This window comes from Dromiciops gliroides, chromosome 3, assembly GCF_019393635.1.
Source record: "Dromiciops gliroides isolate mDroGli1 chromosome 3, mDroGli1.pri, whole genome shotgun sequence".
Lineage (NCBI taxonomy): Eukaryota > Metazoa > Chordata > Mammalia > Microbiotheria > Microbiotheriidae > Dromiciops > Dromiciops gliroides.
The window spans coordinates 403,102,780-403,125,817 of NC_057863.1; the positions used below are offsets into that span (position 1 = coordinate 403,102,780).

At 41.5% G+C, this 23,038-nt stretch overlaps 1 protein-coding gene across 5 annotated transcripts in view; it reads right to left on the reverse strand.

Moving 5' to 3' along the window:
* ARHGEF4 (Rho guanine nucleotide exchange factor 4) overlaps nt 1-23,038 on the reverse strand; it is a 265,862-nt gene that overhangs the window by 40,547 nt on the left and 202,277 nt on the right. Inside the window, exon 1 of one of the 5 annotated variants that reach the window (XM_043991996.1) lies at nt 11,282-12,023. The exons of 3 other annotated variants lie outside the window; for them this stretch is intronic. Coding sequence is in view for 1 of the 2 variants with exons in the window: in XM_043991995.1 (XP_043847930.1) it covers nt 10,394-10,396 (3 nt within the window). In the remaining variant the exon portion in view is untranslated. Of the gene's footprint in view, nt 1-10,393; nt 11,239-11,281; nt 12,024-23,038 lie in introns of those variants that run through there. One more of the 5 variants, XM_043991995.1, reaches the window with a different exon arrangement.

A 23,038-nucleotide genomic window follows, 5' to 3' on the forward strand; every position in this document is an offset into this window, starting at 1 on the left:
GAGAAAGTGGTACATGAAGGATGAAAATCTGGCTAGAGATAATGATGTGAACAGAGATACAAGGATGGAAATGGGAGACCCAGATTACCCATTTTCAAAGACTCATGCACAGTAAAATAGACTCAGCAATAAAGCTGAAAGGAGCATAAGTGAATATTCCTTTATGATTGAGAAGCCACTTCAGGATCCTGTGGTGCCTCAGGGTCATTGCTATGAGCATAATTGGCAGTATAGCCCTACTTAGCTACAATTCGACTCTCCAGAGCTTTTAATAGCATTTTTTGCCCATGTGTTTGATTTTTAGGAGGATGAAACAAATTCAAAGAAAACAAGCTGAGACAATGGATATCTTTAAAACTCAGACTTCTAGAATGGCAAGAAAATAGCAAAAAAGAGGGATAAAATTCAATGTTGGCAGGGCTGTGTTGAAACAGGCTCTCCAATACTGCAGATTGATGCAAATATTTTGGAGAGCAATATGGAGATATGCAATGAAAGTAAAAAAAAATCACAAAATTAATCATACTTTCTGGCCCAGAGATCTCATTTCCAGAACTCTATCCCAAAAATATCACAAAAGAAAAAAAATGACCTATCTGTACAAGCATATTCATAGCTACTCTATTGATAATAACAAAAATTTGGCAACAATTCATCTCTCCAATGACTGAAGAATGGATGGATAAATTATGGTATATTAATATAATGGACTATTATAGTGCTTTTTAAAAACTAAGTATATGAAACACAAGGAAATGCAGAAAGTTCTGCAAGGTTAGCAGAACTAGAATAGACAAAGAAAATAAAGAAAATGTACAGAACTTTAAATGTACTTGGAAAGGGGGAAGCTAGGTGGCACAGTGGATAAAGCACCGGCCCTGGATTTAGGAATACCTGAGTTCAAATCCGGCCTCAGACACTTAACACTTACTAGCTGTGTGAACCTGGACAAGTCACTTAACCCCCATTGCCCCACAAAAATAAACAAACAAACAAACAAAAAATGTACTTGGAAAGAGATACAGAAAACACATTTTTTCCCCTTGTTTATATATTTGACTCTATTAACTGAAATGTGAAATGCTTCATGTTGGAGCTTACTTCTTGTTTTTTTTTTTTTCCTGGGGCAGTGAGGGTTAAGTGACTTGCCCAGGGTCACACAACTAGTAAGTGTTAAGTGTCTGAGGCCGGATTTGAACTCAGATCCTCCTGAATCCATGGTTGGTGCTTTATCTACTACACCACCTAGCTGCCCTTACTTCTTGTTTTATATATTTTTGTTGACAGTAAGTTTAAAATAATTAAAAAAAAACCTGATTGAGTGGCACCATCCACCTATAGTCTCTGACAAAACATTAACAATTCTGTCCATCCTTCCAATTTTATTTTGATCATCATAACAGGTAGTTTTCAGGATAGGGTATTAGTTAGACCAATGAGTAAGGACCCTAATATGGGGAAATGATTAGATACCTAAGGACAAAGAAAAGGTAATCAGTATGTATTGCCCCTTGGTGCATTTATCAACTTAGTTTAGCCAATAGTTATGGTCTAGCGGAGTTGTGGGTGAGGCTAAATGGGAGCACAAGTTCAGCAACATAGGGCAAGCTAGTTTGGCAGGAGTAGTCATGGAGTAAGCATATGGAAGGATATACCCAAGAGAGGCCTGTTGGCTCAGGGTCTGTGTTGTGTGGATAGAAGAGGTGATTTATGTATGATGTGGGCTGAACCAATCGAAAGAACTGGCCTGTATAATCTTCTGCAGAGAAAAAGCAGCTTCACATGGGGCTACAGCATGTAGTCCTCTAGGGTGGGATAAAGGAAGTAGATAGATCTGACTTTGGCCAGTGGGTCAAAGGTCAAGTGACTCAAGAAGGTTAAGCTGATGGACAGCAGCAGGACTTGCCTAGATCTACTTTTTTATGCAACAAATCTCCATCTTCTACTTCTAGAGTTCTAGAGAAGGATCCTGAAAGTCCTACAGGAACTTCAGTCAGCAAAGAAAGAGGTAGTTACTGGGAGTAGATTGGACATACAAGGCAGGAGGGTGAATCAGACACTTTTAGAAAGGTTTTATAGTAAGGGCTGAAAAAGAAATGGGCTTAACCATTAGTCACCAAGAAAAATCATTTCCTCAAAAGAACCCATTCCTCAAGAAAGGTGGATGAGTAAAGTTTGAGAGCATCATTCTAGAATTCAGTGGACACTGGCCTCTTTGATGTACCTTGCACAGAACACTCCATTTCCTGACTTGCAGTTTTCACTGACTCTCCCCATGCCTGGGGGAAACAGAAGGGAATAGGATTTACACAGTGCCTACTATGTGCTAAGTACTGTGCTAACACTTTTTACAAATATTACCTCATTTGATCCTCACAACAACTTTGTGAGGTAGGTGCTATTATTACCCTCATTTTACAGTCAAGGAAACCGAGGCAAAAAGAGAGGACGTAACTTGCCTCCTTTCACATAGTTACTAAGTGTCTAAGGTCAGATCTGTGAACTCAGGTCTTCCTGACTCCAGGCCTAGTACTCTGTCCATTGTGCCATCAGCTGCTTGGAACTCTCTTTTTCCCCATCTCCTCTTTCTGAATTCCTTGCTTTCCTTCTAGTCCCAGCTAAAGTCATGCCTGCTTCAAGAAACCTTTCTCAGTCCTTAATCTTAGTGATTTCCCTTTGAGGTTCTCTCCAGTTTATCCTACATATGTATACATCTATATCCATAGACCTATGTCTGTCTGTCTGTCTGTCTGTCTATCTATCTATCTACGACTATCATGTTTGTACATAGTGGTCTTCATGTTGTCTCCTCCATAATCTGTGAACTCCTAAGAGCAGGGGCTATTTTTGCCTTTCTTTGTATCCCCAGTGTTTCTTAACCTAGCGCTTGGCACATTGTAGGTGCTTGATAAATGCTTGCTGACTTGAGTAGACAAAATGTTAGAGAAGGGACATTAGAAACAGATGATCTAGTCTGACCTTTTCATTTTAAAGATGAAGAGCTTCTTTTTAAAAAAAAATTTTTTTTAATTTTTGCAGGGCAATGAGGGTTAAGTGACTTGCCCAGGGTCACATAGCTAGCTAAGTGTCAAGTGTCTGAGGCTGTATTTGAACTTGGGTACTCTGGGTACTCCTGAATCCAAGGCCAGTGCTTTATCCACTACGCCACCTAGCTGCCCCTTCTTTTTTTAATATCTATTCGATCAAGAGGAAAATAGTGAAAAGCCCGAAAAAGCAGAGGTCCTAGTTTTCAGGAGTCATCATTGTAGAATAAAAGCTAAAGAACTGGTTGAATGTATCATCAGTTGGTATCCACCGGTCTCTCCTGATGCTGCAGATGAAGCACAGAAAGCAGTTGCCCAGATGTCCATTCAGGAAAAGAAGTAATATGCAGCTCAGCTGGTTTTTGTTAATTTTATACAAATAAATTATGTTTCTGTTTTTTAAAAAAATGAAGGGCTTCAAGCCAAGAGAGGGGAAGTATATTATTCAAAATCACTCAACTAAAACATAGAAGAGATAGAATGAGAACTTGGGTTTCCCTGCTTCTGAATCCTCTGCTCTTTCAACAACATGATATAGAATTGCTTTTGTGTGTGTGTGTGTGCGCGCGCGTGCGCAAGCACACGTGTGGGGCAATGAGGGTTAAGTGACTTGCCCAAGGTCACACAGCTAGTAAGTGCTAAGTGTCTGAAGCCGGATTTGAACTCAGGTCCTCCTGAATCCAGGGCTGGTGCTTTACCTGCTGTGCCACTTAGCTGCCCCACACCCCACTGTTGTTTCTACAAAGCTATATAATCAGAGACAAGGGCTTTCTCTACCTGGAGCCCTTGCATCTGGCTAAGTCTTTTCTTACCTCAGCCCCTTGGATTCTGCTGCAGTCCCATTTCTCTATGTCTCTCTGTTTCTGTCTCTCTCTCTGACTCCCTTGGACCTGCTCTTGTAGAAGCCCATCCTTGGAGAGATGCTGAGGTTGGCTGTCAAAGGAGAATGGGACAAGGCCACATCTCCTGATATCCAAAGTGATTAAGAGGTGGGACATAGGGTTTGGAGCTGAAAGGAACCTTAGGGATTATTTAGACCCAATCTCCTTTTTCTCCAGATAAGGAATCTGAGGCCCACAGAGAGGAAATTACTTGCTCAGTGTCATCTATGTGATACCAGAATGGAGACTCCGGTATAGATCTCCTGACTCCTAATACAGTGACCTTCCCATGCTGTTGTATTGTTTCCCACAGTCTTTGACTCTGTCCAGCTTGCCAGTAGCCTTATCAACCAATCAATAAATATTTATTAAGCATCTACAATTTATAAGCATCTGCTTCTTTCTGGAAACATCTCAAGGAGGTATCTACTCTGGTAAAATGAACTAGACTACTTGTAAAAACACTACTGGGTATAAGAATTTCTACAATGCAGTGATTTTTAGAAAATCTCTCTGATCATGAGTCTGGACCATTAGGGTCCATGAATCAAGAAAAATGGGCAGAGTATTCGTAGAAAGAGATGTTCCAATTTTCTAGTATGAATGAAGGCAGGAATACTCATTGCCATTCACAAGGAAGGCTTCATTACATGTTATTCAAATGCTGCAGGCTTTGGCAGAACAAACAATACAGAGGGAGAAAGGAAATGCAGTATAATGAAAAGGTCATTAGGTTAGAAGTCCAGACACCTGGGTCTAGTTTTACTTCTGTCATTGCTGTACGACATTGGTCAAGGGATTTAATCTCTCTGGGCCTCAGGTTTCTTATCTTTCAAATGGACACAATAATACTTTGCACACCTACCTTAAAGAGTTAGGATTTCTAGATCAATAGATAGGAAAGAATTTTGAGAAGTAATTGTGTCATTGTAAACATAACAATGGTCATCATGTGGTTAGCTAGTGAAGAAAGCTTGTGCCAGTCAGCAAAGCCAAAACAGTGGCCTTGGCCATGGGCATATTACACTTTGCCAAAGTGACAATATTGGAAAGCCACTCACTCATATGTAATCCTGTGAGTTAACCTATCAGTAGAGAAGATTTTGGTGCCATTATTAATTTATCAATTCTATATTTTTGTGTTTTCTTTGGTTTTAATCATCCCCCTATTACTTTGTAAAATCTTTTTGCAAATCCCAAACTTGTCTCAAATGAACTACTGGAAATCAGGGACTTATTCACATCTAGGTTTAGAAAACTAGAAGGATCGGGGCAGCTAGATGGTGCAGTGGATAGAGCACTGGCCCTGGAGTCAGGAGTACCTGAGTTCAAATCTGGCCTCAGACATTTGACCCTTACTAGCTGTGTGACCCTGGGCAAGTCACTTAACCCCAATTGCCTCACCAAAAAAAAAATTCTTCAGAAAACTAGAAGGATCAAGAATATTCTTGGATGCCCACTCTTCCTTAACTCTGCTCCAAACTGAAAACATTCACCACCTTGGCCCATCTCCACTCTTGACCTTCCATACTCCAGTCCTCACACTGAGGGAGCATTTTCTTCTCTCTTGTTTTTCTTCCCTCAGAGATATTCTCTCAGAGGAAGACAGCTGGATCCTAAGGAGGAGCTGAGGCCAGGGCACCTGGGTCTCAGGGCATGTTACAGCACATGTTATAACCTTTCTCACAAACCTTCACATCTCCCTTTAAGTCTAGGGGTGTGGCTGTTACCTGATTTAGCGATTGGAATCCATCCCCTGGGAGGTCTCACTATTTCCCTCTTCACCCCTCAAAACCCAGGTTCTAGGGGAAGTGCAGAGGTGCCGAAAGTAGGACAGGTTGGTTGTGGGGCACAAGAATGCCAGGAAACCAGGATGGAAGCCACAGAGGGACAGAAAGTGGGATTCCTGGGCTGCTGAGCTCAAAACCCCAGCACAGAATCCTTAATGATCCTTCTGGCATTTTTAAAAAAAACAAAAGTAAAGACTAATGCAGAAATATAAAAAAAAGCAAAAAACCCAAACAAAAACAAAAGAATATTCTTGGAGTACAGGTTGTAGTAGTGGTATGGCCTTCTCTGGATAGATCTGGGGTGCAGGGTCTATTAGAGATAATAAGTTTTCAAGCCAAGTGGTTGTGTGTGTGTGTGTGTGTGTGTGTGTGTGTGTGTGTGTGTGTGTGTGTAAGGCTGTCAGGACAGAATACTTGATTTTACATTGAATATAATACAGCAAACACTTTTTGGGCACCTCCTGTATCGAGTGTAATGTTAGGTACTATGAAAGAGCCAATTTTTAAAAAGTTTTCTTTTTATTATTATGAACTTGACAAACAGTGTTGTGCCCTTCTATCGTGGGGTCTTTCCCCACTCTACAACAGTAGGACATTTGGGGGACATGGGGTGAGTGATTGGGATGGAGAAAAAGGGACAATTCTAAGGCACCAAGCACCAGGAAAGCAGATTGAACCAAAGAACGACTCTATCCATATTTGTCTACTTATTTGTACCCCCTTTTCATGTTGTTTCCTCTTCTGGTATGACCTCACTCTTCTCTGACTATCCAAGTCTTCCCCATTCATTAAATTACAATTTAATTAAGAACCATTTTCTCCACAAAGCTTTCCTCTGAAGATCCAGAGAATGGTGCTCTCTGTCCCCTGGACTCTTTATAGCCCTTATTGTCCATATTATTCACTGACTTTCATCATATTGTTATAAAGTGTAAAAACCTCTCTTTTGTCCTGTCTAGCAAGCTGTCTCTTTCCTTGTTATGTTCCTTCCCCCCTTTTGGAACCTTCTCTCTCTAGATTCTATGTCTGGAAGATTCTAGGCTAGAAATGTCCTGAGTGGGGTCTTTCTCTTCTCTATAAATCACCTGAATTGCTCTGATGTTTGGTGTCATTATGACTCTCTCCCACTTCCTGACTTGTCTGAGCTGAGACATTAGATGATCTAGATATTACTGAAGCACCCTAAGAATCCCAGTATGAGGGTGGTATAACCTTTTCCCAAGTCCCGGGAGTAGTTTCTTGCTTGACTGACAATTATGAACTCCTTCCCCACCCCCCACCTCCCACTGCCCCATCAACACCTGAAGACCATTGCATCTGAGGCTCCCTCTCTTCCTAACCCCTTTCAAGTTCCACTCTGGAGGTATTTGTTCTAGCCCCAGGGTGAGAAAGCTGGTGGACTGCCCTAGTTTGGAGCTGTCAGTCCTGATCCTAGTGTGAAATGCAGTGGGAATGAATAGGTTGCATTGGTGAGAATGAATAGGTTGCATTTAGAACACTGTCCCTTTGGTGTCTCCATCTAAGCCACATAGTCACATGGCCTTTCCTCTGGGACCTTCTCTTAAACATACCAAATATATGGATCTGTTGCTTTCAGTATTGACTAGCTCTTTCCCTTACTAGTCATGTGATCCTGAACAACTGGCTTAATTTCTCTGGGCTTTAGCTTTCTCATCTGTAAAATGGAGATATCTTCCCTGGGCAGGATTACTGTGAAGAAAGCACTTTGTTAGCCTTACCTAAACAACATGAGTTATGATTATGACTGGATTCGAAGGATGTGGCAAGCCGGATTTGCCCTTCAAAAAACCAAAGGCAGTAAATGAAATTTCTGTGCCATCTCCCTTCTCTTCCTTCTTGGGAACCCACTGGCTCCCATCCCCAGTTTCTTGGCTTTACTCCTGGCAGCAAGAGAAATACATTCACCCTGGCATATTAAGGACTTAACCCACTCCTAGTCCCAAGAGCGTTGTCATTCTAAAACAGGAGTGCAGAAAGGGCAACGCTTAACCCAAAGAAAAGAGTGCTAATTGGGGATTTTTCAGACATCAGTGGGGAAGGCGTTTGGGGAATCATAATAATAAACTGACATTTTGTAGAGTGAGTGCTTTAGGGCCTGCAAAGTGTTTTATTGTATTTTCCCATTTGATCCTCACAACAAGCTTGTGAGATAATAGATAAGGAAATGGAAGCCCAAAAAGGTAAGTGCTAGAAGTGGAGTGGGATTTGAAGCTGTATTTCTCCTGATTCCAAGACAAGTGCTCTTTCTACTCCATCAAAAATAGAATCTTCTGGGAGCCAGATCTTCAGATCACACTCTGCCTGTTATGGCCATGGACTCTCATGGCCCCCAAATGGCTTATCACAGGCTAAAATCCCTACCATGAAGGTCACAAATGAGTCAGTGAGGGCAAGGATTATTAACTACTTGCCCTGTGCCCACTTCCATTACCACAAATTGGTCTACCAGATTATCTAATTGTTATCTTGGAGAGGGCAGACAGCTTGTGCCTTAATGGTTGAGATATAAGGTAAAGGAGCTTCAAATTTCAACTGGTTTGTAAAGAAGTGATAAGCCCTGGGGTGAGGGATAGAATGGGGGAACAGACTTTTCTTTATACTTGAAGGCAGGATAGGGAAGATGTTCTACAGAACAATGCCATTTGTTTCTTATGTATCCTCAGAGGACGAATAAGAACCTTACTCTTAGCTGCCTGGACCACTCCCTTGGTGCCCCTGTGGTCTCAGGAGGGCCCTTGCCTACTTTGGGACCAGCAGTCATATACAGGAGCCTACATGATTCATTCCCAAGAGCCAGAGTTAAGTCTTGAGGCCATTTCTGACCAGCAGTTCAGGGTTAAATCTCCTGAGATCCACGGCAGGAAGGGTGAGTGGGAAGACACCAGTCAGGAACCAATCTCTTTGGCCCCCGTTCTCACAATTCTGATACCCCAGCCCCACATCCAGCTATCAGAAATGGACGAGTTAACCCTTGGTGGCAAATCAGAAGGACAATGTGTTGTCACTTTTTCCCATAAAAAGAAATCAGTGATGGTAAGAATGAAAAAGCAGCCCCTTCCCTGTGCTGCCTCACAGCCACAGACCAGAGTTAAAGGCAGGATTGGGATAGGGATTTTAATCTCACCTAGACTAATGACTGAAGGTATCATGTACGTTTGTGGGTGTTGATGAGACTTTTCCAAGAACAGAAGTGGTTATCTGGCAGGCCTCAAATGAACAGAATGCCAAATCAGAGGCATTGGGCCTGCTTCTTGGGAGGGGACCCTACAGGGAGACATCCCTTCTACCTGATGTTCCATAGACCTGACCCTATATCCTTCCTCCCCTAGCCCCGGGCTCACTCCATGTAAGTGGTAATGGTAGAAAAAAACAACTAGGGACTAATAAAAACAGGTTCTGGTTCTGTTTTCATCACCGTGTGACCTTGAGAAAATCCCTTAAACTTTTTTAGGCCTCAGTTTGTCCATTTGTTAAATGATGATGTTAATTCTTGCTCTATCTTCCTCACGAGGGAACAGATGTGTTAGCAGATGTCAAAGTACAGATGTCTGAGAAGCACAAAATGCCATATAAATGCAAAGAATTACTATCATTATGCTATTTTGAATACTTTCTTCCTAGAAAATGGTACAACTAAAACACAAAACATGTGGCCTTCTCCCACCCCCACCCCCACCCCAAGCTTCCATCTTCTTTTACCACCCCCTTCCCCAAGACTTCATTCCACTTAGAAATTCCCACAGTTTGAGCATGGCACAGTGTTTAAAAAACAAACACCATTATATGTGCTTTTAACATCCAATGAATGAAAGAGAAATTCTCCATGTCTGTGACATCATAGAGTCACACTCTATGTTCATGACATCACAGATACATCCTATAGCCCCGATGTCACAGGGGACACGCTTCACGTCCATGAAGTCACGCTCCACACCCACGATGTCATGGAGACACATTCCACGTCCAAAAACATCCAAGACATGCTCCATATCCTTGACATCACAGAGACACAAAGTGAGTTCACAGCATCTTAGTGACACATTCCATGCCCATGACATAACAGAAACATGCCAACGATGAGCCCTGGGATGGTTTCTGGGGATGGGCACTGTTCGGCTCAGGTAGCTGCCGTCATTAGCCTTGGAGAAGATCTCAGCTCTATGGGACTGGGTAGTGTATCAAGTTGTTCAGGGCAGCAACTGTATGATGGCAGCAAAGTCATAATGTCCAGGTATTTCTGTCCTTGAACTTGACAACAGGCTTTTCTGGTGGGGATGTGAAACTAACATGTACCAATGTCAAGGGGAGACAGGGCCCTTCCCATGGAGATCCTGTGGAAGGGGCCCTAAAGGGTCCCTCAGTTATTTGATCAGGCCCCAGTATGGCCTATTAAATCCAGTTCTCAGTCTATGCACAAGTGGCATGACTCCTGACACTGGGCCCATCACAAAGGGGCACCTATGGTGAGATCTTGGCTTCCTGTCAGCTGTTTATCACTGTGTCACACCATGCTTCTCCCCATCCCCACCCCCACAATGCCCACAGAGGCAAGAGTGCAGTTAGTGCAGCAAAGGCACCCCAGGCTTGGCTGAGTGAGTACACCAGCTCCCAAGCCCTGCGGCCAATCTCAGTTAACTGGACATCATGCTGCCCTCACCATGATTTCTAGTGCTCTGGCCTAGGGAAGATGCTGGTGGAGGGCAGAGTGTGGCTTGAGATCTCATCAGCAAAGAAGCTCTTGATTAACAGCAGTAATTGGTAGTTCATCAAAAGACAGGTGTGGCTTGGAAGGAAAGCAGCTGCAGTTAATGTGCCCTCCCCCCCCCACCTACCACACATGGTGCCCTCATCCACAGTCACACCCCCACAATCACAGAAATCACATAGTTACATCCACTCAATCTCCCATCCTCCCCTCACACAAAAACACGGTCACACATACACACACACAAACACACATACATGCGCATAGGCACAAATTTACAGACGCAGGTGTACACAGACATAGGCACAGACAGAACAATATTATGAGATCTGCAAATGATCTTTCCCGGGGCCACATGATTATACACGGTCCCACAACACAGCTCTTGGGTCACGTACAGCTGCACCTAAGAGCAGTCCCCACACACAGACACAGACACAGACACAGACACACACGCTCACTCACATACACAGCCGCATACACGCTGTCACTGAGTCACACGCACACACAAAGAGGGTCACACAAAAGGTCCTAAAAGCACAGGTGGACCCTTTGGGTGCAAGTCTAGGAGTCTAATGCCGCAGGAAGATTAACCCTTGGGGTGGGCAAGGGGAGTTTCCACAGCTGGCTTTAGTCTTTGTTCAGTTCAGAGGGCTGGCTGGGCCCCTTTCCAAGGAAGAAGGCACTAGCAGTGTCCAAGAACCCAGAGCAGAATTGGACCGGTCTGCCCTCCCCTCGATCACTGGTGTGGTGGGATAGAAGGATGGGGAGGTTGAGAGGAAAGGGGGGTGGGGGAGACAGGAAAGACAGGCAACCAGAATCAGACAACGATAAGCTGACCTGCTGGTCCGGAAGCCCTGTGTGCTGCTCACCCCCAGCCACCAGCACCAGCCACACCAGCCCTGGCACCGCTGGCCGCCTCTTCTACTGAGGCTGCTTTGCGGCCCCTCTCAGTGCTCAGCGGAAAGCTAGCAGGAACATCAGCACGACATTAATGATGATGAGGAAGAGCAGGATGACAAAGACCACCACGCGCTGAGTCTCAGGGTTCATGTTGCAACGAAGGAAGGTGTGTAGGATACTCCATTGAGGCCGGCTGCAGTCTGGGCCCTTCGCCATGGCTGGCCTTGGCTGAAGGATGGGGGGAAGGGGGAGGGGGGGAGAGGGAAGATGAGTGGGTGGCTTCAGGTTCCAGACAAGAAAATTCGGATCCTTGGCTGCTCCCAGAGAGAAGAGTTCAGAGAGAGGGACTGGCTGGAGGGGAAGGGGGAGAGGGAGGGGGCTGAAGAATGAGGAGAAGAAGCCCCAGACAATAGACCTATTCTGCAGCTGTCAGGAGCAGAGACCTGAGTCTTCTCTGCAAAGCCATTTTCGGCAGCCAGCCAAGAGGAGCATGCACGTGTCCCAGATGCGGCTCCACCAGATTCCCCCTAAGTTCTGGTTGCCCCCTACCCTCCTTCAGTGGGGCTGCTCCCAGGTCCCTCCAAGCAGAGCTGGATGGGGCCGCTGCCCTGCCATAGTGGGCGGCAGGGAGAATGCGCTGGAGCGGGGGCGCTCTGGGCTGTGATGCTGGATTCCCAAAGAGCCGGCTAGCTATTTGCTGAGCCTGGTATCCAGGTTACATGCGGGGGCCCTAGCAACGGAGAAAGCACAGGGGCGAGGGGGTAGGAGGTTTGGAGAGGGGGAAGGGAGGAGGGGGAAGGGGGTCTTTAAGGAGGTTCAGGAATAGCTTTGCTTCTTGCTTTCAATCTCTACTCCCCTCCTTTTACTAGGAGACTGCAGGTCACTGTGCTTAGGCTAATAGGGGTGTTTGGGAAGATGCAGCACATTCATACACTCTAGGCTGTTCTGATTGTGGGAGGAGGTGGGGAGTGGGAGTGGAAGGACAGCACCTGGAATATGTGCCTTCCTATTCATCCCGAGCGTTTCATCTTTTAGGAAGGTGGGTGTCAGTGAGGCAGATTGGCAAAGCTTACTCTGAAGGGTAGAGCCACCATTGAGAAGTGTGGGCTGGGGAAGTGTTAGGTACACTGGGCCCGGAGTCAGAAGACCTGTGCTGGAGTCAGAGATCTGCAGCTGACTAGTGGTGGGGCACTCCTCTCTGTGTCTAAATTAGGGGTTTGGATGAACTGATTTCTAAATCTCCTTCCAGGTCTAACACTGTGAGACCCTCTTTGGAAGCAGAGATACACTTATGTCTAAGGGCAGTAAGTAGACAGGCATTTATATGTCAAGAGGTGTAGGAAGGTATTTTCCAGGGCAACTAGGTGGTGCAGTGGATACAACAACCAGGTCTGGAGTCAGGAAGAGCTGAGTTCAAATTTGACCTCAGACACTTAATGGATGTGTGACCCTGGGCAAGTCACTTAAACCTGTTTGCCTTAGTTTTCCTCATCAGTAAAATGAGCTGGAGAAAGAAATGGCAAACCATTCCAGTATCTTTGTTAAGGAAACCCCAAATAGGGTCACAAAGATTTAGACTGAACTCACCTGGAATGACTGAACAATAACAACAAAAAGGTCTGTCCTAGGCTCTCAAATATCTTTCTTATTGCCCTGTTACCATTAGATCTCCTTGAATTCATTTATGGGTAGGCATTGTCCTTTCTGAGATCCTCTTTTAAAGTATAAATATTCCTGGTAGGGGCACCATGTTGACCCTTGGCACCTCAATATAAATTAATTATAATGGCACTAAACTAGAATTTAATATTCAGTGTCATTTGAACCTGACATCAGCCCTGTGTGAGGGGTTATTATCCCTGATTAGACCTAATTAGTGAATGAGGAAACCTGAGGCCCTGAGACTTGTTCAAGTTCACAAAGTTTAGTAAGGGGCAGAGCTGAGAGCCAGCTGTGGTGTAGAAGAGAGAGCCAGATATAAAGCAGAAAGTCCTGGGTCTGAGTCCTAACTCTGACACTTCCTGACTGTGCAATCTTGGGCAAATCACGAAGACTTGCTTGTAGAGCAAGTGCTAAACTGCACTGGTGGAGGGAATTTCCTCATTAAGGAATGAAATCAGTGGTCTGGTATAACATTCAAAGGGACCCAGATAGGTCTCAAAGCCAGGACTTCTGACACCAGGGCTAGTAGACTTTCCAAAGAACTTCTCTCTCTGAAAGGAGAGGCTCAGAACAGTATGAGAGCCCTTGGTACCAGGGGAAAGAAAACTCAGAAAAAAGGGAAAGGGATACAGACAGGGAGAGGTAGGCCTGGGGGGCAATTCAGACAGACTTGAGTAACTTTACAATCTTGTCAAATGCAGGCTCTCTTTGAAAGTTGTACCCCCTTCTAGAAATGCTAGGCCGGCTCCACTAAACATGGCAGCACAGCCCAGGATCATGGTTAATGTTGGGAAGAGGACATAGGCCTCATCCTGAGCCAGAACTTTCTTTGGTTCAGTTCCAGAGCAAATATAAGGCTTCCTAGGTTTGTACCAGGCCAGGCCTAAGAAGCCAGTTTTATAGCAACTAGGATGTTTATAAATGTCTCCTTAGCCACCTAACATTGAAGGAATATGGACTGATTTGGTCTGGAGTAAAATTCTTTTTTGGGGTCCCTAGTTTTTGGATCTGGTGATAGAAAGAAGGCGTGCATAGTTTTAGGAGCCTTGTTGGATGTCCCAATTTCTTCAGCTTCTGTGGTAACTTAAAGCATTTTGAAAATAGATAATTCTCACAGGATCTTGGGGGTGGAAGTGGGAAGTGGAGTGGCAAATCACCGAATCATGGGATTTTAGGATTGAAAAGGTCCTTAGAGATAATTCATAATAACAATAACTGATGTATAAGCTTTTTAGTTTGCAAAAATCTTTACACACATAATCCCACTTAGGTCTGACAGGATGCCTGTCAGGTAGGCACTACAGATATTATTAGTTCCATTTTCACAGATGAGAAAGCAGAGTGGTCAAATGATTTATCCAGGGTCACCCAGATAATAAGTATCAGTATTGGAGACAATATTCACACTGAGGTCCTTCTGATTCCAATCAAAGGGCTCTATCCACTACACCCAACTGCCTCTCTTCAATCCAAGTCCTTCATCTTATAGAAAGAAATGGACCACAGAGGTTGAAGTAACATGTCCATTGAGTTAGTAAATTACTGTGTCAGGTCCCAGTAGATTTCAGATACTAGGGGTTTCACTAGGCAAAAAGATTTGCCCCTATTCAATTTAGCAAATATTTCTATGTAATAACTACTGTATACAAAATGTTGTGCCAAGTACAGAGACAGCTAGATTGTACAGTGTTATGCTTGGAGTCAGGAAGACTTGTATTCAAATCTAGCTGTATGACCCTTGGCAAGTCATTTAACCTCTGTCTGCCTCAATTTCCTCAGTTGTAAAATGGGAATAATAATAGCACCTGCCTCCCAAGGGTTGCTGTGAGGATCAAATAAAATAATATTTGTAAGCATTTACCAAGAGTCTGGCATATGATGGGTGCTTAATAAATGCTCATTTCCTTCCTTCCTAAGCACTAGAGAAGATACAAAGTTTAGATAAAACAATCCATGCTCTCACATGGAGTTTAAACATAGTCAATGCATCAAAGATCATAATGTCTTAGGGCAATGACTGAGTTTTAGAGAGGGTTATTTGTCTTTAGTCATAAAATGAGTCAGCCTCAGAGGGGGAATTTGAACCCAGGACTTATTGTTTTCAGATAGAGCCTGCTATCTACAATGATGCCACAGTATCATAGTAATACTCATAATACAAGATACACAAATGGATCTGTGATCATATTCATTTACATGTCCCCTCCAGTGAAGCAGATTACAAACCATCTTGTGAGACTGATGCGCATGTCTCCCCATAAGTCTTTCCACCTGATGTTTTGCAGATCTTTCTCACTTTCCCCTGAAATCATGATGATGGAACACTTAGACCGTCCACTTGTCCTTTCTGTGTCTCATCCTTTGACTAGCCTTGATGACGTCTTTTATTCCACTTTTCTTTGATGTTCTTAATAGGTTTAAGTTATAGCATGGTCATATCTACCATGAGCCTCTCCATTGCCCTCTGTGTGATATTCATTTGTAATTTGTTGGATGCTGTTGTATTTCCCATATCTTTCAGGTATAAGACATGACTGAATGAATTTATTTTATTAAAAAGATGGGCCTTTGTTTCTGTGAGAAGCTTGATAAAAGCAATTAGTTTTAATTCTGGACTCAACTCATTGTTCATTTATATTATCTGTCCTAGATATTCATACAGATGGCCAGGTTTTATAGGCTGCCCATTCAATTATGTGTCATATAGTCAAAAGATACTCTTCATCCATTCAGTCTTTCCTGTGTGAATGGTTTGGTCAAATGTTTGAGGAGTTATAGATTTCTTCAGGAGGTTCTGCAATGTTATGGGGTTCATTGGAAACAGCTTAATGTCCCTGAAAAAAGAGCATCTGGAAAGCTTTGCTGTCCACAGATACTCCATCTTTTAAATTTTTTCTACTTTGTATTATTCAGAGTTTGACAAAGACTCCACAAACACAAACATTTCCATATATATTAAGAACCGAAAAAGAGGATTGCATATGAAACTAAATCACTATTATATACAGCTTGTCTTTTAAAAAATAAATTAAATAATAACTTCAAAACACTTGTTTCAAAGTTGTCCTATTTTTCTGTCTCTCTCTGAACATCCTATTGTTTTATTTTCTGCATTAAAAATACTGCTTCCATTACACTATTTTCATTATTTTTTTTACTAAGTTCACCACTTCCACTAACTTCTTTTGTTCTCCCAAATTAAAAACAAACAAAAACCCCTTACCAGCAACAAATAAGCACACTTAAGCAAAAACAAATCTAGACATGTCAGAAAATATGTCATTCTGCATCTCTTGTCCAATAGTGTCAAACTCAAAGAGAAAAATATATTGACTTTGAAAACTTCAAATTAACACTATACATGTTGTATTTTTTATTTATTTTGTTAAATATTTGCCAATTACCTTTTAATCTGGTTCTAAGGCTAGAAGTAGGAGGCACTCCAGAGTTTTGCAGGCTGCTAGAGGGAGTATTACCCTTTGCATTTAGTCTATCATCTCCCTTTCAAATAGGTATACTCCTTCATCACCAGGTCTATAAAGTCAAGGTTGGTCACTATATTGATCAGAATTCTTAAGTCTTTAAAAGCTATTTTTCTTTACAAAGTTCTAGTCATTGTATAAACTATTCCTGTTCTGCTAACTTCATTTTCTTCAGTTCATACATTTCCCCCAAGTTTCTCTGAATCTATCCCTTTTGTGCATTCGTACAATGTAATAATCTTCCATTATATTCATATAGCATAATTTGTTTAGTCATTTCCTAATTGATGTACATCCCCTTAGTTTTTTATTCTTTGCTATAACAAAAATTGCTGCTACTACTATTTTTGTCATATTAGGTCCTTTTCTTCTTTTCTTTGTTCTCTTTGGTAGTGTATGCCTAATATTGGTATTGCTAGAATGCACAACTTATTGATGTTTGGGATATGGTTCCAAATTGCTTTCTAGAAGGATAGACCACTTCACAGCTCCACCAAGAGTGCATTAATGTGCCTGTCCTCACAGGCTCCTCTAACAACTATAATTTCTCCTTTGCCATTTTTGACAATCTGAAGGGCATGAGGTGGAATCTCAGAGTTATTTTAATTTGTATTTCTCTATTTTTCTTTTCTTTTTTCTTTCTTTCTTTTCTTTTTTTGCAGGGCAGTGAGGGTTAGATGACTTGTCCAGGGTCACACAGCTAGTAAGTATCAAGTGTCTGAGGCTGGATTTGAACTCAGGTTCTCCTGAATCCATGGCCGGTGCTTTATCCACTGCACCATCTAGCTGTCACCTAAATCATATTTCTCTTAATAGTGAATGAGAATATATTTTCATATGGTTGTTGATAACTTGAATTTCTTCATAGGGAATCCCTCTTCAACTTGTACTCAACTCTGAATTTCCTCCTTCACTGTGATAACATATCAGCAGGATTTTTTGGAGCAGAGGCCCTGAAATCACTTGTCAGTAAACTCTACCAAGCTGAGACATATAGTGGCCAGAGGCAACATATATACTCATTTGTAAAATCTCATGAAGGATGCTGGATAATTGTGTGCAGCATTGCCTCATAAAGCATAGAGAAGTGAAGGAAATTAAAATCAGTTTTTGAAAAGCTTGGCAAAATCATCCTGAGAGCATTTAAGATGAAAATGGAAAGAAACAAAAGAAAAATAACAAATATCTGCAAATATTTTTTTATAACACACTGCTGTCCCCATCGAGGACAGCAGAGATAACACACTTGAACTAACATCATGGTTGTGGATGTGCTTATAGAGGAGTTAGAAATAACGCTAAATAGAACAAAAATAAGAAAACCAGCCAGACCAGATGTACATAATTGAGCCCTGTGCTGGAAGTGTCATAATTGTGAGGGTCCAGGGAAATCAAATCATAAAGTATTTGAATGTGGGGAAGATATATACCGAAGGGATGGAAAAATGCTCAGACGTTAGTACCAAAACAACAAAATCAAGCACAACAGCACCACCATCATCATTATAATCATTGGCACCACCACCATCCACATCATCAACAACAAAGGTAACCCAAAAGCCTCACATCAACAGCTACTAATGTATGTGTATGTAGTTACTTCCCCATTTGATACAAAACCTGACACCTACTGACAAAATGAAATTATCTCCAATGAGGGTATTAGTAGGGAAAAGACAAGCTTTCACAAGAAATATGTTTAGATGTTCCATATTTTTACCACACCAAGTGGCTTAAAAGATATATGGAAGGGCAGCTAGGTGGCATACCAGCCCTGGATTCAGGAGGACCTGAGTTCAAATCCAGTCTCAGACACTTGACACTTACTAGCTGTGTGACCCTGGGCCAGTCACTTAACCCTCATTGCTGTGCAAAAAATAATAAAAAAAGATATATGGAAGATAAGGTCCTACTTTTCTTATCATTGTAGGGGCTAAAATTCTAGCTATACTGTCTAAAATATCTAATAAGTGGTAGCCAATAAATTATAAGCTTTAGCAAGAGTTAGACTTTTAAGCATTTATTAAGAAGAATAAGAATTTGGTGAAGAGAAAGAGAAAGGCCTAGATTCATCTATCTATTAAAGGGAGAGAGCATTCCTAGCTCCGCTCTCTGCCAGAGTCCACATGAAAGAGAGTGAGCCAGCGGGCCAGCCTCCCCCTTCTTCCTCCCACAAGCGTCACTTCCTGACGCCAAAGAAAAGACGCATGGTCCTGCCCTCAGAGGCCCTCTCCCCATGTTGGAGCCTTCCTACAGTAAGTCTCCAGCAGATGGCATCATTCCAAACATTACATTATGAAAAAAAGCATTTGATTTTGTAGAACAAAACACCACTTTAAAAGCTCTCTTTCACCAATGTGTTTTTGATCCAGACATTAAAATTATCCAAGATTCCTTCAAAGGAAATAACCTTGATCAGTGATCCTCTTATTGTTAATGTAAAGCAAAATATAAAGTTATAGCTACAGCAAGCATTTACATAGTAAATGTTAAAACAAGATACTATGTGATGAATTGTTAATAATGATAACTAGAACACAGTGCTTTAAGTTTTGCAGAGTGCTTCACAAGAATTATCTCATTCAACCCTCACATTAACCCTGTGAGTCAGGTGCTATTATTATCCTCATTTTACAAATGAGGAAACTCAGGCTGATAGAGTTTTAGACTTGCCTGGGCTCATATGGTTATGAAATGTCTAAGGAGGGATTAAAATTAATGTTTTCCTGACTCCAAGTCCAACACTGTCCATTGCGCCCCTTTTGCCTCCCTTATTACTGATTAGGAGGTTCAAGGAAGGTTTTCTAGAAAAGTTGGCTTTGGGGCTGGCTTTTTTTTCTTTTCTTTTTTTTGTGGGGCAATGAGGGTTAAGTGACTTGCCCAGGGTCACACAGCTAGTAAGTGTCAAGTGTGTGAGGCTGGATTTGAACTCAGGTCCTCCTGAATCCAGGGTCGGTGCTTTATCCACTGTACCACCTAGCTGCTCCTGAGCTGGCTTTTAAAGGATGACTCAGGATTCAGTAAGCATAATCTTTAAGGCTGAACTCAAGTTCTACTTCCTCCGCAAAACCTTTCCTTATTTGTCTGCCTTATAGTGAATTTTCTCTTCTCTGAGATCTTATTGTAATCTTTATCTCAACCATTAAATTTGGGACTTGTTCTGTATTACCAGATACTACCTTATGTTATTATTTTTATTTTCATTATTTTCCTAGGAGGACTGCAAACTCCTTGAGGAAAGGGAAGCTTTACCTTTTCCCTCCTCTTTCTCACCTACCCCCACCCCCTTGCACAGATCTGGCGACTAGCTGGTGCAATGGAGGGAGCTCTGGGACCGGAGTCAAGAAGAACTGAGTTAAAATCTGGCCTTAGAAATTTGCTAGCTGTGTGACCTTGGACAAATCATTTAACTTGCACAGTGCCTGGCACAGATTAGTATTAGCTATGTAGATGGTGGCCATTATTATTATAATCTCTTTTGCTGGTTATTTGAAATACTATCATAGCTATTTCTTTCTTTGGCATAAACATTGCTTCCTCCAAGATAGAAAATTCATCAGAGGTCGTCTAGTCCAATTCCTTCATTTTACAGATAAGGAAACTGAGCCCAGAGATATTAGATGACTTGTCCAAGAAGTCCCATTCCATCAAGTCAACAAATATTTGTTAAGTATGACAGCTAGTCTACTAAGAACTATTCATTTTTTTAAAAAGGTAAAAACAATTCCTGCTCCCAAGGAGCTTACATTCTAGTTGGGAGGCAACATGTAAATAAACAGGTACATATAAGATACACATAGAACATGTGGAAGACTCTTAGAGGGGGAAGCTCAAGAAACTAGAGTGACTGGGAAAGGCTCCCTGGAGCAGAGTGTCAAAGGAAGCCAATCACCCTAAGGTACCATGAAGGAAGGAGAACATTCCAGGCATGGAGCCAGCCAATATTTCAAAGGCATGGAGAAAAGGAAAACATCCTAGTAAGTAAGTGGCAGAGCTGGGATTTGAACCAAGATCCTGTCTCCAAGCCAAGTGTTCTTTCTATTATACCACAATGCTGCTCAATTACAATGTATAAAGTCTTCTTGGGAAGCACAACATATTAAGTCTTTACCAGTCTAGTACAAGTTATTTATCAAGTAATAACTATAATAATATCTAACATTTATATAGTTCTTTAGGGTTTACAAAGCTCCCTCCACTCGTCCGTCCATCTATCTATCTATCTATCTATCTATCTATCTATCTATCTATCTATCTATCTATCTATCTATCTATCTATCTATCTATCTATCTATCTATCTGCCTGCCTGCCTGCCTACCTACCTACCTATCTACTTAAGGTATAGTATCTCATTTGATCTTCACAACAACCTGGTGAGGTAAGCGCTATTACTATCCCATTTTATAGTTGATGAAACCAAGTCTAAGAAATTTAGTGATTTGCCTAGGGTCATACAGCTAATAAATGAAGTGGGATTTGAAAACAGATCTTCCTGACTATAAGTGCTAGGCTCTATCCACTATGCTTGCTAACTGCTTAGATGACTTCCTTAAAAAAAGGACTTTGGAAGTAGAGGGAGAAGTGAATTAAAACAACAACAACAACAACAAACTGGTGGAAAGGATATCATTTGTATGTGTGTGTGATGGGAATAATAAAGACAAAACTCACCAATTCAATAACAATTTTGTCTGCAACCTGCACTATGAATTTTTACAACTTCATTTCTCTCATCCACCAAAATGAGAATCTCTATCTTAGAATGTGTATTTCCTCTGTAGGTATCCTTCTACTTTGGCTTAAACTTGATGCTGGATTGAATTATTCTTTTTCTGAGTAATAACAAGTACATTAATATGTTTTATGAAGTCTTTTCTCCTGGCTACCTTGGGCAGAGGAAAAGGCGTGATTTCATTATTTCCATTCCATCATTAATTAGGAGGCTTTCTAATTAAAAGTGAACCAGGATTATACAATGAATGGATATACAAGATCTCTGGTTATAACGATTGGAATTTTGCCACCTGCTGGAGACTTACTGTAGAGAAGTTCCGCCATGAAAGGAAGGTCTTTGAGGGCAAGAACATGCGTCTTTTCTTTGGTGTCAGGAAGTGACGTTTGCTAGTGGGAGGAAGAAGGAAGAGCCAGGTGCTCTGACTCGCTCTCTTTCCTTTGGACTCTGGTGGAGAGCGGAGCTAGAAATGTGCTCTCCCTATAATAGATAGGAATCTAGGCCTTTTCTTCTCTCTTTACCAAATTCTTATCCTCCTTAATAAATGCTTAAAAGTCTAACTCTTGCTAAAGCTTATAATTTATTGGCGACCACTCATTAGATGTTTTAGACAGACTAGCTAGAATTTTAGCTTTAACACGGTATAGATAGGGACAGAGAGGGGACATAAGATAGGGGAAGAGGGTAGTGAGAAGAAGGAAGCGCAAGTGCTCAAGCAAATGATTCCATTAAAAAAAACATATGTATGTGTGTATATGTGTATGTATATACATGTATACATTATAAATGTATATATGTACATATACATTAACACATATTTATCAGTTACATGTAGAAACAATTTTTAACATTTGTTTTTATATATTTTTTTTACTTCTAAGATGCCAGTTTTTAGAATAGTCCACTAGAAAGTGGGCTTCACAATTTGGAACTATGCCCAAAGGGCTATAAAACTGTGCATACCCTTTGACCCAACAATACTACTATAGGTCTGTTTCCCCAAATTTTTTTTAAAAATGGAAAAGGACCTATATGCACAAAAATATTAATAGCAGCTCTTTTATGGTGGCAAAGAATTGGAAATTAAAGGAATGCAGATCAAGTGGGGAATGGTTTAACAAGTTGTGGTATAGGATTATGATGGGCTATAAGAAATGACAAGCAGGCTGCTTTCAGAAAAACCTGGAAAGACTTACATAAACTGATGCAAAATGAATCAAGCAGAACAAGGAGAACATTGTACACAGTAACAGCAATATTATAAAATTATCAACTGCGAATGACAGGTATTCTCAGCAATACAATGATCTAAGACAATTCCAAAGGATTCATGATAAAAAAAAAATGCTCCATAGAAAGAACTAATTGAGTCTGAGTTCAGATTAACATATACTTTTAAAAAAATGATGTTTATTTTCCTTAGGGTTGGATTTTTGGTTTGTTTGGTTTTTGGTCTCTGTTTTCTTTCACAACATGACTAATATGGAAAGATATTTTCAATGATTGCATATATATAACCTATATCAAATCGCTTGCCTTCTCAAGAAGGGTGTGAGGGAGAGAATTTGGAACTCAAAATTAAAAAAAACAACAACAAATATTAAAAATTGCTTTTATGTGTGTAAACTGGAAGAAAGAAAATGAGAAAGAAAAGAAAGAAAGAAAGAAAGAAAGAAAGAAAGAAAGAAAGAAAGAAAGAGAGAAAGAAAGAAAGAAAGAAAGAAAAAAGAAAGAGGGCTTCAAGGGATCACTGGGTGAGGCCTAGGGAAACTAGGCCCAGGGGAAAACTTAGCAAATTTGGGCTGGCTAGGATTCTT